Source organism: Vigna umbellata, chromosome 7 (genome assembly GCF_029865625.1).
Source record: "Vigna umbellata cultivar VRB3 chromosome 7, Vumbellata_1.0, whole genome shotgun sequence".
NCBI lineage: Eukaryota > Viridiplantae > Streptophyta > Magnoliopsida > Fabales > Fabaceae > Vigna > Vigna umbellata.
Window position 1 is genome coordinate 29,185,906 of NC_142171.1, and position 16,418 is coordinate 29,202,323.

A 16,418-nucleotide genomic window follows, 5' to 3' on the forward strand; every position below is an offset into this window, starting at 1 on the left:
ACTTCATGGGTGGGATTACCATTGCTCATCCAGTTCCAATATCACAGACCTATAATACAGCAAGTATTCATCTGGTTCTTCTGTTATGGTAACAAGCTCCAGCATTGTATGTGCTACTCCTATTATGAGGAAGTACGGCATTGAATTAGCCTCTAGCAATGTGTGATGCAAATTATTTATAGCTACATGATGAGTTGAGTAGTAAAATACTTTCATTTGTGCTGATTAGTTTCAAATGTATCCATGTACATATACGTGCCCTTTTTTTTCTGTCATGAAAAGCTCTTTTCTTTTTGCCTCTAAAACTATTTGGAGGAAAAGTTGTATATTGAGGGAAGCAGAAGAAGAAAAGGGCCTCTTATGTTTATCTACGCATACATCAAAATTTGTATTCGATTCTGAAGTTATTTTATTTCTAATCTTGTTATAGTATATTTTGTTGTTTCATGCTATAAGCAATCGTGCTTATACTTTTTGAACTGTATGTCTTAATTTTGAAGATTCCAAATACAATCTTAACATGGCTGAGGATTATATATAGGATCTGCAACAAGCCTAATGTAGAGGTAGTACAGTTTGAGCGTTAAGATGTTGGATAAAGTTGGATTAAAACACATTTTTCCCTGCCAAGTTGGGTATAGCTCTTGGACTGCAGCATATGCATGGTTATCATTTGCTTTGCTTAGATTTATGGTTTTTCTGTTATGCCAATATTAAAAAAATTATAGACAATTCGAACAAAGTTTCAGGGCTTGTTATGATATAGCTTCTTGTTTTCTGTAATAAGCAAGAAGTGGTAAAGAGTTTCTCAGGAAAGTGGGTTGCTAGGAAGCAACAGATTAAGTAAACTTTTCCGACAGATTGATGTTAAATAAAAATAATGAAGAATAAACTCTCTTATTGGTCGTTGTCATCTTTTAGATTTCTCCGTCACGGAGTTCCTTGTCAAATACTCAATTGAGTGGATAACAAAATGTGGTTTACTCCATACATGACATTAGTATGTACGAAAGGAAATCATGAACTTCCTCATCCTTTGACCTTTATATATAATTAACAACACCCTAGGAGGATGGTGCTAGGAAAATGGAAAATCTAAACATAGTGTTTGTCGTTATTCAATTCAAACATATTAGTTTTAAGCCGGCTTGTAATTAAGATTGATAGCCAGCTTATTCAATCAAGAATAGAATATCCATGGATATAGGGACCCTGTAATATAGAATGATAACAATCATTACATATATTCATTTTCACATCTGATTTTTCTCATAAATCAAACATGGACGCTGGGGGTCTCATAGGTGTAGCTGGTAGGATTCAAACACGATATATACATTTATACATACATACATACATATATATATATATATTTATTTATTTGTTTTCTTCTTGTATATTGGTTTTAATTGATTTTCACTAAATTTCTGAGGTGTTGGTGTTGCAGTTTTGTTGGTGTGGTTCGTGATTCTCTGCCTGTTTTGTTTTTGTAAAGCACCCAAAAGAGAAACTGATGGATTGTTGGAAATGAACTTTGTCCACATTGAGAATATTTTGAGGAACATGGAAAGAGAAAAGCCAATCAGGTTTACTGGTGAGCTGCTAAGGGTTGCAACAGATAATTATTCTACATCATTGGGGTCAGGAGGTTTTGGAGAAGTTTATAAAGGAAATTTAAGGGACGGAACAACAGTGGCTGTGAAGGTTCTACGTGCAAATTCTGATAAGAGAATTAAGGAACAGTTTATGGCAGAAGTGGGTACAATTGGAAAAGTTCACCATTTCAACCTTGTTAAGTTGTATGGATTTTGCTTTGAGAAAGACCTGATAGCACTGGTTTATGAGTATATGAGGAATGGATCTCTTGACAAGTATCTGTTTCACGAAAACAAGACTCTGGGATACGAAAAGCTTCATGAGATTGCAGTTGGAACAGCCAGAGGCATTGCATACTTGCATGAAGATTGTGAACACAGAATAGTCCACTATGACATAAAACCTGGAAATATTCTGTTGGACAAGAACTTCAATCCAAAAGTAGCTGATTTTGGATTAGCTAAACTCTGCAACAGGGACAATACTCATATAACAATGACAGGAGGAAGGGGGACTCCTGGTTATGCTGCACCTGAGCTTTGGATGCCATTTCCTGTGACTCACAGGTGTGATGTTTATAGCTTTGGAATGCTGTTATTCGAAATCATTGGCAGGAGAAGAAACCTTGACATTAACCTTCCCCAAAGCGAAGAGTGGTTTCCAGTATGGGCTTGGAAAAGATTTGAGGCTGGAGAATTGGAAGTGTTAATGAATGCTTGTAAGATTGAGGAGAGGCATAAGAAAATGGCAGAAAGAATGGTGAAGGTAGCTTTGTTTTGTGTTCAGTATAGGCCAGAAACAAGGCCAATCATGAGTGATGTGGTGAAAATGTTGGAAGGTTCAGTAGAAATTTCTAAACCATGTAACCCGTTTCAGCACATGATAGAAGGAACTTTTAGGGGTAATTCTTCTGTCCATGCATCCGGAACTGATGTAAATACAAGTATCACTACCAGTTCTTCTTTCATGGTAACTGAACCAGGCATTGTATATGACATTCCAGACATTGAATTGGCCTCTACCTGAGAATGGAACTTCTGCATCTCTTCATTAAGTTATCAGATATTTCTTTTCTGATATACGTTTCATTGTCCTTTTCATTTTTGTTTTTGGTGATAATAGAATAGAGCAGGATGGTTTAGTAAGTTTATATGTATTTCTCATTTTATACATAAAAAATATTAGTAATGAATATATTAAATATATCTATTGCAAACAAAAATTACCTTTTATATTTCTTACTACATAAAGAAATTTTTAATACATTATATAAAGAAATTTAAAAAATATGAAAAAGCACTTAATACATTTTTATCTGATCTTGTATGCTGCCTTTGTTTTCGGCAACAGAGACTTTGCAAACTAAGAAATGCAAGGAAAGTTGAAAAAACTAGACAACGTATTACGAAAAATAAGAACAAATTCTTCATTCAACTTTTCCCTCTCATATGGGAACAATTGCGGGGAAAGTATGTTCTTTTCTTTTTTACTTTTATAATAATTTATATCATAAATTAATTTCATAATTATTAAACAAATAAATCTAATTGATTAAAATAAAATATAATGAATTAAATAATAATAATAATAAAATAAATAAATAATAATACTACCAATCATATAAATAATAACAAAAAAACTAGTTATAAATAATAATAATAAATAATATAATAATATAAGTATAATAATAAATATAAATAATAATAATCTTTCCTTTTTATCAATTAAAATATTTTTCAATTCATTAAATCTATAACAGAAAGTGAGTGAATGAAATCTTAAAATGGAAAACAAAAATAAATGAAATCTTAAAATGGAAAACAAAAATAAACTTATCTGCAAAATGACATAATTATCCTCATTCTAATTCATGATGTGGGACCACACATTTTAAAACAATATTAAAATGGATACGTTACCGTGTCAAATGAATATGAAATTTATTAATCTTTTCGTGGTACCGCTACTCAAAATTCATTGAGTGTGTCATGGTACGCTACTCCTATAGTATGTCAGTTCAATTTGGATGTTAGTGTTAACAAAGATTACAAAGAGTAGCAACTATGATTAACGCATTCCTATTTTCACTCCCTTCCTCCTCTGCATAATGAACTGACAAAACTGATACAGAGTTTGGAGGTTTTAGTTTAGGCAACAAATTGGGTTATTGCAGAATGTAGCTCGTAGTTGTAAATTCAACAAAGCTAAAAAAATGCTCTTTGAATGTACAATAATCTGGGTACTGTTATGATACAACTAAGCAAGTTCTTCGATCTCAAATGTATTGCGCTTGATTTTGGAGCCATATTCCGGGTTTGAAGTTGTTTCCCATGACTGGGTAGCATCTGAATCTTCAGTACTACTTTCTTTTTGAGTGAGGTTTGGCTTAACAGACACCAGGTTTTGGAAGGGAAATGGAGGTGGAGAAATTTCAATTTCACCCTCAAGCATCTTCACGACAGTACTCATAAGAGGTCTATCATCAGGTGAATACTGAACACACCACAGAGCCACCTTTGACATTCTCTCACCTTTCTCCTTGTCTTTCTCCTCAATTCCACAAAATGAAAGCATCACAGATAACTCATTATTCTCAAACATATCCCATGTCCATCGTGGAAGCCACTGTTGTGATTCTCTGTAGTTATCATCAAAATGCCTTCTCCTCCCAACCATTTCAAACAGGAGAATACCAAAACTATAAACGTCACACTTGTGAGTCACTGGAAAAGGCTTCCACATTTCTGGTGCAGCATATCCCCTTGTTCCTCTAAAGTGTGTGTTTACTGAAACGTTATTTTCTCTGCTGCAAAGCTTAGCTAGGCCAAAATCTGCAACCTTTGGTTCCAACTTCATGTCAAGAAGAACATTCTCTGGTTTAATATCATAATGAATTATTCTCTTTTGACACTCTTCATGTAAATAAGCAATTCCTTTTGCTGTTCCAATTGCAATCTCAAGAAGCTTCCCCAACTCAATGTCTTGATTCTTGCTGCCAAACAAGTGCTTGTCCAAAGACCCATTTTCTACATACTCATAAACAAGAGCTCTCTTGTCACGGTGAAAGCAGAAGCCATAAAGCCTCACCAGATTGACATGGTATGTTCTTCCTAGGGTTCCAACTTCTGCTTTTAGTTGCTCTTCCATTTCCATGTCCAAACTGTTGATTACTTTGACAGCCACATCTTCTCCATTGGACAATATTCCTTTGTAGACAACCCCAAAAGCACCTGAACCCAATATGGTTGAGTAGTTCCATGTAATTATATCCAGTTCCTCAGGAGAGAATCTGATGGGTTTCTCCTTGGTGATGTTGCTCAGGAATCTTTCCATCGTTGCAAACTCAGTTTTCGAATTTTGAACTGTAGAAGCTGGTTCTATTACTACTTCCATTTCTCTGGTTGAAGGAAATGAATTTGATGCTTTATGATCATTCTCTGTGCTACCAAGCTGGGCGTATGCGGGAATTGCATCTCCTGCCTTCTTTAAGCATTGAATTATGGCATATACTATTGCTATAATAGCTACGAGTCCCACCACTCCAGAAGCTGAAAATTCAAATAAAAGACAACATTAACTTTTCTAATGAACCACAAGTCTTGTGGGACAATGAGAATATGTAACATGTTTCTGTATAGGCTATCAACTTTTCATTGTACCAGAACTTTGCCACAGGATTTGCCCTTTTAGACTCTTATTATATATAGGAAATATATACAGAAATTAACACTCCATTATAAAGAATTGAAGATTCAAATATAAAAAGTTAAAGATGTCCCACTAAAAATTTAATCGAGGTGAACTTGAACTGAATCATTAGAGGGTCCAATCTCATTTCACAACCAAAAGCAAAACTAAGTAATTTCTCAACCCGTCATGAATGCATACTACAGAGAGTAGAACAAATGTGATAGGATATTTGAAGATAAGGATGCATGTGAACCACTCATAATTTCTAGAGTGCATAATCGAAATCTGTAAAAACTGATACATTAAATTTAGATTAGGGATACTAAAAATAAACTTACTTCAAATTGAGAGACAAATAAATTTAAGACTTACGATACAAATGCATAAGGTTTAGCTATGATCTTACCTATAGACGCTATTACTGTCCATTCCATAAAATGGTCAAACTCGTTTTGCGCTTGAGTCTGAAAATCGTTAAAATCGTCAGAAGGAGGAGGAAATCGAAAACTCATGTTTATTCTCTAAGCTTATGAGCCTGGAGAGAAAACTTAACGATGGAGTTTTGATTAGCAGAAAACTCCAATAGCCTGCAAATTTGATATAAAAAGCATTCAAGGATAGACAGAGAAATAAGAAACAGTGACTTTCAGACCAGCTCTGATGTAAGTAAGCCATTTAATATCACAAGCTATTTCGTGTACGGCTCATTCCGCGTAGTTGACCTCATATGCCAGAAAACGCGTTTTTTCTTTGAATTTCGGGGATAATGAAAGCAATGCAACATACATTAAAAGTCTTAATTTTGATAGAGTTTATTGATGTGTTTGAATTTTCTTACTTACGATGTCATTCGCGAATTTAAACGAATTGAGATTAAAAATGGGGTTATTATTACAATGTAGGAATGAGTTCCACACAAGAGTCGGCAACTTGAACTCCTGGATCATAGAGTTTAATGATTGAACCATAACAAAGGCCATGTTAAGAGGGTCAGTTCTAAAAGCTTGATTTGAACAAATTATCCAATACCTCATTACCATTTAAAGTTTCCATTTATTGTTTTGTTTAACTAGTCTCCATGTAATAACTTTGAGTATTTTTGGTTGCTCTTATTATTCTTTTCTTCACCCTATAATAAACACAAACTAGATTTTAAGTATCATGAGTGTTTAAGTTTAGGATATTCAAGTTCTCACAAAGCTAGCGGTACCTTGACACCCTAACGTGGCAAAAACATTCATTTGAGTCATTAAATTTTAAAATTGTATACTGTGATGATCTATAAATTCAGTAAAAATGGGTCTCATACCGTATCAATAAAAACTGTGTCAAAGTATTATTATTGTTTCTATTCATGTTGTGTTTAATGAGTTGAAATATCACTCTAATGACTTGTTTTCCACTTCCCCCTCAAATTTCTTTCTTTCTCTGTCAGTGATTGTTTAACCCTCACAATATCCCTATCTTCATCCTTTCAATCGTACTTCAAATATACACCACATTCATTTCTACAAATTGCTGACAATTTCTTACTGTTTGCTAATGTTTCTGACTTTTCAACCAATTCCAATGGACTTATTTCTGCTTCTAATGTCTCTAAAGTAGTTGTATCTTAAGAAAAAGAGAAACAAATAATGCCAGATGCTATTAAACTAAGTGAACCGAAAATCTTTGACTTAGTCAAAGCCTTACTGTTCAAGAAAAAACAAAAAGTTGCCACATTACCAACAACTTGTACTGATTGATCTTGTGTAATTGAATTAAGATTTAGGTAGAGGCTGATTCAGTCTCGAACTTAGTCACAACAAGAGAAGAAGGTTCATGGCTGGATTCTGTTACCATCCCTGAAAAGCCTGGAACAGTACTACTTGTATTAGTGTTGCCAGATTCTGGTAGTGGAAGAATCTCATGAACAAGGTGCGGAAAAGGGTTTAGAGGTTTTGGAATTACAACTGAACCTTCTAACATTTTCACCACAACACTCATTACAGGTCTTGATTCTTGCTTATACTGAACACATGACAGAGCTACCTTCATCATTCTTTCAGCAGTCTCTTTATTTTGATCATTTATCCCACATGCTACCATCAATTCTTCTGCTTCTTCAGCCTCCACTTTTTTCCAAATCCACATTGGAAACCACTCCTGGCTCTCAGCAAGGTCAATCTCAAAGTTTCTTCTCCTTCCAAGGATTTCAAATAACAGCATCCCGAAGCTGTAAACATCACATTTTTGAGTTACGGGAAAATTTGGCAACCAAAGCTCTGGTGCAGCATAACCAGGAGTGCCTCTACCCTTAGTCATGGTAATGTGAGTATTTTCTCTGTTGCATAGTTTGGCTAAGCCAAAATCAGCAACTGTTTCTATCCAAGAGAATATTTCCGGGTTTGATGTCGTAGTGGATGATTCTTTGTTGACACTCTTCATGCAAGTAAGAAATGCCTTTGGCTGTCCCAATTGCAATCTCATAAAGCTTTTCAAAACCTAGGGCATTTTCTGGTTTAAACAAAAACTTGTCAAGAGAACCATTCCCCATGTACTCATAAACCAGTGCGGTGAAGTTTTTCTCCAAAGAAAACCCGTAGAGTCGAACCAGATTGAAATGATGAATTTTTCCTATTGTTCCTACTTCAGCCATAAACTGCTCCTCTATTCTCTCTTCAGAAATTGCATGCAGAACCTTCACGGCTACGGATTGAAACCATGTGGTGAGTAGTGTTAGATGTTAAGTTGTGTGTTTCTGTTAATTGGGCTTAGCCCATTCTGTATTTAGGGTTTAACCCTTATCTTACATTATAAATAAACTACCCTATGTGTATGCTAAACACATAAGGGAGATTTCTCCTAATCTTCTTCACTATATTTAACATGGTATCAGAGCACAGGAATAGTTCCAGTCAACTCCACGGTCTCCGGCACCCATCACTGCCGCTGTTGTCGCAATCGCCGCCGCTGCCGTCGCCACCATCGCCGTTGCCGCCGCCGTTGCCGCCGTCGCCGGAGTTCCAGAACCGACCGGCGACCACACCATCGGAAGCGTCTCGGCCGGGCGACCACCGTCGTACGAAGATCGCGGCGAACGGACCTCTCACGCGCCTCCACGCGCCGCCGCAAAGTCGCCGCTGCCGCCGCTGCCGCCGCGCGTGCCGGCGCGTCGCCGGAGCTTTTGCCGCCGATCAGCACCGCCGTGATCGCCTCCTCGCCCTCTTTCTGGATCTGTGGTCGTTGCGTCAATCGGAGCATTTTGAATTTTTAGGGTTTCTCCCTCTCCATGGCTGTCCAACTTGATGATCGGAGTCGGTCTCGCCAACCAAGTAAAGGACGTCCAAAATGTGACCATTGTGGCAAGCTAGGCCACAAAATTGATAGATGTTATGCACTTCATGGACGTCCTCTCGACCTATAGCAATGGCTAATTCTGATCCACCTCCCCGATCACCGTCTGCAGACCATCCTACTTCATCAAATACCATGAATAACCCTTTACTCTTTCAGGAATTTCTCAGATGGTATGAGGACCGTCAGCACTCTAGTTCCACTACATCTGCTTCTGTTACACGCACAGGTACTCCTTTTGTCGGTCTGACTCACTCTCTCGGATCTTGGGTCCTTGACTCAGGTGCCACCGATCATATCACTGGTAACAAGTCCTTGTTTTCTTCCTTGTCATGTCCGGTAATTTACCCTCGGTAACGATGGCTGATGGGTTCGAGTCTCATCTCATGGTATTGGTACTGTTCATATTTTTCCGTCCATATCCATTGATAATGTACTTTATGTCCCTGGGTCTCCTTTTAACTTATTGTCCGTAAGTCGTCTAACTCGTTCCCTTAATTGTGTTATTTCATTTACCAAAGATTCTGTTTGGTTGCAGGACCGGAGTTCGAAACACATGATTGGCACAGGATGTGAGTCTCATGGCCTATATCATCTCAGCCCTTCTCCACATGCTGGCGTAATCATGGAGTCACCATCCCTTCTTCATGCTCAGTTAGGTCATCCCAGTCTTGCCAAACTGCAGCAACTTGTTCCGAGTCTGTCCAAATTATCAAGTTTGTCGTGTGAGTCTTGTCAGTTAGGTAAACATACTCGTAGTTCCTTTCCTCGTAGTGTTTCACAACGAGCGTCATCCCCCTTTTCATTGGTTCATTCTGATATTTGGGGACCTAGTCGTGTTAAGTCAACTTTAGGATTTCAGTATTTTGTTACCTTATTGATGACTATTCCAGATGTACTTGGTTGTTTCTCATGAAGAATCGTTCTGAGTTGTTTTCTATTTTTCAAACTTTTTTCAATGAAATAAAAACTCAGTTTGGGGTTTCTATTCGCACTTTACGTAGTGATAATGGCCGTGAATACCTTTCTCAACAGTTTAAACATTTTATGGCTTCTCATGGCATTCTTCACCAAACCTCATGTGCTTATACCCCTCAACAAAATGGGGTGGCTGAGCGCAAGAATAGACACCTTATTGAAACAACTCGTACCTTCTATTCATGGTCAAGTACCCTCACGTTTTTGGGGTGATGCAGTTCTCACGGCATGTTATCTTATCAACCGCATGCCATCTTCCGTCCTAGATAACAAAATCCCTCATTCTATCTTATTTCCTCAAGACCCTCTACATCCATTACCTCTTAGAGTTTTTGGGTCTACATGTTTTGTTCATGATTTTAGTCCTGGTCTTGATAAGTTATCTCCTAGGTCTCACAAATGTGTCTTCTTAGGATTTCCACGGTCACAAAAGGGCTATAAGTGTTTTTCCCCTTCCCTCAATCGTCATTTTATCTCTGCTGATGTCACTTTTGATGATCTTCTTTTTACTTTCACATTATCTTCTAGTTCTGTACCTCTCCCTGTTACTGTTGATATTCCTCTTATCTGTGATCCTCCTGGTGATGCTCCACCCATTTTGTCTCCTTCTTTAGACTCTCATTCACCACAGGATCGTCCTTCACCACCACCCCTTCAGGTTTATAGTCGCCGCAATTGTCTCCCTCATGACTCACTTCCAGTGCCGCCTCTGTGTCTCCTCCGGCTCCAGCAACTGAGTCTGACTTGCCTATTGCCCTCCGTAAAGGTATACGCTCTACCCGTAACCCTTCCCCCCATTATACTGTTCTTAGTTACCACAGATTATCTCCATCTTTTTACACTTGTCTCTCATCCATTTCTTCTGTGTCAATTCCTAAATCTGGGTGATGCCTTAACTCATCCTGGCTGGCGTCAAGCTATGCTGGATGAATTAAGTGCTTTACAGAAAAGTGGAACTTGGGAGCTTGTCCAATTACCATCTGGAAAGTCTGTTGTTGGTTGCAGGTGGGTGTATGCTATCAAGGTTGCCCTGATGGCACAATTGATCGTCTGAAAGCTCGACTGGTTGCCAAAGGCTACACACAGATTTTTGGTTTGGATTATGGTGATACTTTTTCTCCAGTGGCAAAAATGACCTCTGTTCGCCTTCATTGCCATGGCCGCTCTTCGACAATGGCCTCTTTACCAACTTGATGTCAAAAATGCTTTCCTAAATGGTGATTTGCATGAAGAAATTTATATGGAGCAACCGCCTGGCTTTGTTGCTCAGGGGGAGTCATCTGGATTGGTATGTCGTCTTCGCAAATCCTTATATGGCCTAAAACATCTCCTCGGGCCTGGTTTGGTAAATTCAGTTGTGTTGTTCAACAATTTGGTATGTCTCGCAGTGAATGAGGATCATTCAGTGTTCTATCGCCACTCGAGTGCTGATGTATCTACTTAATAGTGTATGTCGATGATATTGTTCTCACAGGAAGCGACTATCTTGGCATCTCTCAGATGAAACAACACCTTTGTCATCATTTTCAAACCAAAGATCTTGGCAAACTCCGGTACTTTTTGGGTATTGAAGTAGCACAATCCAATGATGGTATTGTCATATCTCAGAGGAAGTATGCGTTAGACATCTTGGAGGAAACAGGGTTAATGAACTGTAAATCTGTTGAGACACCTATGGACCCTAACATCAAACTCCTACCAAATCAGGGGGAGCCTTTCTCAGATCCTGAACGGTACAGAAGACTAGTTGGTAAATTAAACTATCTTACTGTTACGCGTCCTGACATTTCTTTCGCAGTTAGTATGGTGAGTCAATTTCTAAACTCCCCATGTGAAGACCATTGGGATGCAGTTGTTCGCATACTGAAGTATATTAAAAGATCACCTGGAAAAGGTTTGCTATATGGCCCTAACAACGATACAAAAATTGTTTGTTATTCAGATGCTGATTGGGCTGGTTCCCCTTCTGATAGGAGGTCTACTTCTGGATATTGTGTCTCTATTGGTGGCAACCTGATATCTTGGAAAAGTAAGAAGCAAAGTGTTGTGGCAAGGTCCAGCGCAGAAGCAGAATATAGAGCTATGGCATCTGCTACTTGCGAGCTTGTGTGGCTTAAACAATTACTTAATGAATTGAAATTTGGAGATGCCACTCACATGACACTTATATGTGATAATCAAGCTGCTCTTCATATTAGCTCTAACCCTGTCTTCCATGAGAGAACCAAGCACATTGAAGTTGATTGTCATTTTATTAGAGAAAAAATCATATCCGGAGATATCAAGACTGAGTTCGTTAACTCAAGCAACCAGTTGGCAGACATATTCACCAAGTCCTTACGAGGACCTAGAATTGACTATCTTTGTAACAAGCTTGGAACATATGATTTATATGCTCCAGCTTGAGGGGGGAGTGTTAGATGTTAAGTTGTGTTTCTGTTAATTGGGCTTAGCCCATTCTGTATTTAGGGTTTAACCCTTATCTTACATTATAAATAAACTACCCTATGTGTATGCTAAACACATAAGGGAGATTTCTCCTAATCTTCTTCACTATATTTAACAAGTAGCAAGAGGTCTTAGTCTTGGGGGCTCCCAGTATGCCTCAAGGCCCAGAACAAGCTAACCTCGTGAGTGTGGTAGGGTGGGGAACCCAAGTTTCATAAGCCACCACGAGTGCATGACCCGTCATAGCTCGGCAATCATTCTAAGTCCGGACGAGTCAAGTCTAGTTTATGACATGTTTCTTTGTATGATTTAACTTGCTTGGCTTAAAGTATTTATTTGATGAATTGTTTACTCTAATATAGTATGATTGCTTGTAAAACTAGCTCACCCTTGTTTGTGTGTTCGTGCTTTATTTGGGTATGTTTTCTTTTGCAATGATCATCCAAAATTGGATGTGAGCAGATGAAGAGGAGGTGTCTGTGGAGCAAGCGCGCGGGAAGACAGTGATGTTGCAGCTTAGTATGTCTAGGATCTTGATTAGTAGTATTATTCTGATGATAATTCACAGTGGTCCTTTATGTTTAAGAAACTAACTCTGATTTTATTTTGGATGACTGTAACCAATATAGTCTGTTATATGTCTCTAACTGCTTTCCAATATTATAACTGAATGATGCCTTTATTATATATGCATGTAGTATATTTTGGGGATGTCACACTTATGGTATCCATCACTAAAAATTCCCTTGTAGACTTTTCCAAAACCTCCTGACCCCATCAAGTAAGAATAGTTATCCGTTGCAATTCTTAGGTGTTGTTCTGTAAACATGATTACCTTCTCCTTTTCCATCTCGTTCAGAAATTTATTCATGGTGAGTGTCATAAATTTTGAGTCTTGAACACAATTACACTTTGGCCGTAGCCATATAATAACACAAAGTATCACAAAGGATATACCTGCAGTACATTATAGCACTGTTAAGTAAGTCAAACTTCACCACTAAACCATCAAAAAACAAAATCAGAATACCGAAGATGAATTCAAACCAAATAGATTTGGTTAGTTAAAATCATACCTCCGGTGATGATGATAGTCTCTGACATTGGGTAATATAGATAAGAATTGAATATGTTACACTAAGTGACGTAGTGGAATAAAAGATAAACTAGTGGAATTCTGTAATTCCCAGTTTATTATTTGTTTTGTGAAACTGAGTACTTTGTAATATATATTAACCACGCACCACAAAGGTCAAAATAAACACGGTTTTAGTGAATTTCGAAGAAATTTCCGCAGCAAATTCCCATACCCATTAAAACTCTATATAATGTGGTAGTAATGCATTATACGGAAGACTCGATGAAGTCTTCTCTTTTGTCGTTTTATATATGGAAATTGATGTTCTGAAATGGTGTGGGAACTATATTAATCAATCAATAAATGATGTTGAAGATTATGAATTTGTGGTAGCAGTGAAGTCTTCCTTTTGTGTCGCTTCACAGTGTAGACAACATAAATTCGTTTCATAGTGTGTTGACTACATAAATCAAACCCGCGTTATCTGAATCTAACTATAGTTAATAAATTTTGAAACACGAACTTTGACTTTCATCATTCTATTAACATTCTTGTTATCTTCTTACTTGCCAATATTTTGTATCCAAAATAGTATCGATAAAAAATATAGAAATATTTAACGCTTCCTTAATTCGCTCTTCAGCTTGTTGAACACTATCCAAGAACCCCCTTCATGTGCTCAATCCCCATTTGACCCGTCAAAAGGAGCATTATGAAATGATCTTAAACCTAATTCATTCTCACGATACAAGCTTCATTTTTGTTGTTCTTGTTTTGTTTCTAAATCACAAGATATTTTTAAATATTTAATGAATCAGATATCAAGATAATCAAACTATAACAAACACTAATTATAAAAGTAAATTACAAACATTAGAAAGACATAAATATAAACAATACCAATTATGTGAAAGTTTAGTTTGTTCAAAATGAGATTTTTTTTTACTTATGCATTCACTTCCCCAACCTTTTGTGAACTTAGAGTGCTTCTATCAATGACTCTTAGACACCACTATTGGAATTTATAGGATTTTAGAAATATAATATATATATATATATATATATATATATATATATATATATATATATATATATATATATATATATATAAGAAAATATACTATATGTGAAGTAGCTTCTTATTTTAGAATGTCAAATATGAACAATATCTAAATCTTAATTTTCTAAGTCTAAACAATAAATAAATACCTTTTTATCTTTATACAAAAGAGTATTCTAAAAGTAAATTTTTTTTCAAAAATTTAATTAAAAAAAAGATATAAAGTAAATATTCTCAACCCTTGCCTTATCTATTTATTTGAAATTCAAATTTCAAATTTGATTATCCTTCGTTTTTCCCTATATTAATAATAATTGTAAAACTAAAATAATTATTCAATTGCTTATTTGAAATATATAGATACAATTCACTTGGTTACATTTGATGAACTCATAAATGTAAAATGAAAAAAATAAATGTCACATATTGAACGTACAGATGGATTAACACAACAAATTTATACAGACGCTAATTCAATCTCGTAAGTGATAGCATGTGTGGCAAGTACAGGGACAGATTTGGTTACCAATGCTGACGAGTCAGAACTGATATTTGTGTCAGTATCAGGAGTTGGTGGAACCCAACCAATCAGATACTGAAATGGGTTTGGAGGGTTTGGAACTTCAACAGAACCTTCCAACATTTTCACCACAACACTCATTATAGGTCTTGCTTCTGGCCTATACTGAACACATGATAAAGCTACTTTAACGATTCTTTCTGCAATCTCCCTATCTTTGTCGTCTATCCCACAAGAAGTTATCAACTCCTCCACTTTTTCAGCAGCAAATTTTTCCCAAGCCCACATTGGAAACCAAACCTGACTTTCTGGAAGGTTAATGTTATGGTTTTTCCTTCTGCCAATGATTTCAAATAACAGCATGCCAAAGCTGTAAACATCACACTTGTGAGTTACAGGAAAAGGCAACCAAAGTTCAGGTGCAGCATAACCAGGAGTGCCCCTACCCCCAGTCATGGTTATATGAGTATGGTCCCTGTTGCAAAGCTTGGCCAAACCAAAATCAGCAACTTTAGGACAAAAGTTCCTATCCAAGAGAATATTTCCTGGTTTGATATCATAGTGGATTATTCTCTGTTGGCACTCTTCATGCAAGTAAGCAATCCCTCTTGCTGTACCGATTGCGATCTCATGGAGCTTTTCGAATGATAAGAAGGTGCTTTCATGAAATAGGTACTTCTCAAGCGGGCCATTCACCATGTACTCGTAAACCAGTGCTCTCAAGTGTCTTTCGAAGCAAAACCCATATAGACGAACTAGATTGAAATGATGAACTTTACCAATGGTACCCACTTCTGCCATAAACTGTTCATCAATTCTTTTGTCAGAACTCCCAAGTAGAACTTTCACAGCTATAATGGTTCCATTACTAAAACTTCCTTTATAAACAGACCCAAAACCTCCTGACCCCAAGTGATAAGAGTAATTATCAGTTGCAATCCTTAGCTGCTGATCAGTGAACCTGATTGGCTTCTCCCTTTCCATATCATTTAGAAATTTATCCATAGTGAGTGTCATAAATTGTTTATCTGGTGTTCCTGTTTGTTTAAAACCACCATTGACCTGATATTTTTTGCATTCACCAAATACCCAAAAGCAAATACCAATCTTCACAATAATGACAACTGCATTAAGATCATTAGAGCGTTCAGTCATAACAGAAAGGTCTTGCAAATAAACCAATATAAAACAGAAAATGACAGTTTAAATCCTACCTATTATAATGGGAATTACAATTCCCGCCGGAAAGTCAGAATGGTTGGTGGGAGTCGAGGTATAGGAGGTGTCGGACATTGGAAAAAATATGATAAGAATTCAAACTGCAGTTGATAACACCGTGCAAGGTTGCATTTTACCTGTTTTGTAGGTAGCTTATAAAATGCCTCAAAACGCGTTTTTGATTTCTTGAATTTCGTGGTTATTTCACCATGAAATTTTTCGTACAAAAAAGGTTTTAAAATTATGGAATGGTGTGCGAAACAGGATGATAATGGGTCCAATCGGATATGGATAATGTCTAATCGTAATTTAACCTATAAGATAAAATTATATGCATTACTCATGTAGATATTTGTTTAAAAAATAATCGTGAGTATTTTAAAATTCATGAATACCCGCAGATATTTTTAAAAAATAAAATAAAAAATATTGTATAATTTTTAAAATAAAAAAAAAAAATAATATAAATTAAATTAAATTAAATATAAATTAAA

The 16,418-nt window shown here is 36.6% G+C and overlaps 2 protein-coding genes and 2 pseudogenes across 2 annotated transcripts; 1 reads left to right on the forward strand and 3 right to left on the reverse strand.

The window, feature by feature from the left end:
* Positions 1 to 1,463: 1,463 nt before the first annotated feature.
* On the forward strand, positions 1,464 to 2,671 carry LOC148195692 (G-type lectin S-receptor-like serine/threonine-protein kinase At1g34300 pseudogene; annotated as a pseudogene).
* An 848-nt stretch (positions 2,672 to 3,519) lies between these two features.
* LOC148195693 (LEAF RUST 10 DISEASE-RESISTANCE LOCUS RECEPTOR-LIKE PROTEIN KINASE-like 2.2) lies at positions 3,520 to 5,996 on the reverse strand. The gene is made up of 2 exons (XM_088095542.1): positions 5,693 to 5,996; positions 3,520 to 5,144 (listed from the first exon to the last, which is right to left on the reverse strand). The coding sequence occupies exons 1-2, from the start codon at positions 5,796 to 5,798 to the stop codon at positions 3,853 to 3,855; spliced, it is 1,398 nt and encodes a 465-aa protein (XP_087951668.1). The 5' UTR covers positions 5,799 to 5,996; the 3' UTR covers positions 3,520 to 3,852.
* A 753-nt stretch (positions 5,997 to 6,749) lies between these two features.
* Positions 6,750 to 13,237, reverse strand: LOC148195694 (G-type lectin S-receptor-like serine/threonine-protein kinase At1g34300; annotated as a pseudogene).
* A 1,263-nt stretch (positions 13,238 to 14,500) lies between these two features.
* LOC148195695 (rust resistance kinase Lr10-like) lies at positions 14,501 to 16,204 on the reverse strand. Its single transcript, XM_088094203.1, has 2 exons — positions 15,921 to 16,204; positions 14,501 to 15,830 (listed from the first exon to the last, which is right to left on the reverse strand). The coding sequence occupies exons 1-2, from the start codon at positions 15,997 to 15,999 to the stop codon at positions 14,644 to 14,646; spliced, it is 1,266 nt and encodes a 421-aa protein (XP_087950329.1). The 5' UTR covers positions 16,000 to 16,204; the 3' UTR covers positions 14,501 to 14,643.
* Positions 16,205 to 16,418: the final 214 nt, after the last annotated feature.

Excerpts from the sequence above, each read along its gene's own strand:
- LOC148195695 (XM_088094203.1), bottom strand. The coding sequence starts at position 15,999 with ATGTCCGACACCTCCTATACCTCGACTCCCACCAACCATTCTGACTTT. Across the intron at positions 15,831-15,920 it reads TGTAATTCCCATTATAATAG|TTGTCATTATTGTGAAGATT; the intron begins GTAGGATTTAAA and ends ATCTTAATGCAG.
- LOC148195693 (XM_088095542.1), bottom strand. The coding sequence starts at position 5,798 with ATGAGTTTTCGATTTCCTCCTCCTTCTGACGATTTTAACGATTTTCAG. Across the intron at positions 5,145-5,692 it reads GACAGTAATAGCGTCTATAG|CTTCTGGAGTGGTGGGACTC; the intron begins GTAAGATCATAG and ends TTGAATTTTCAG.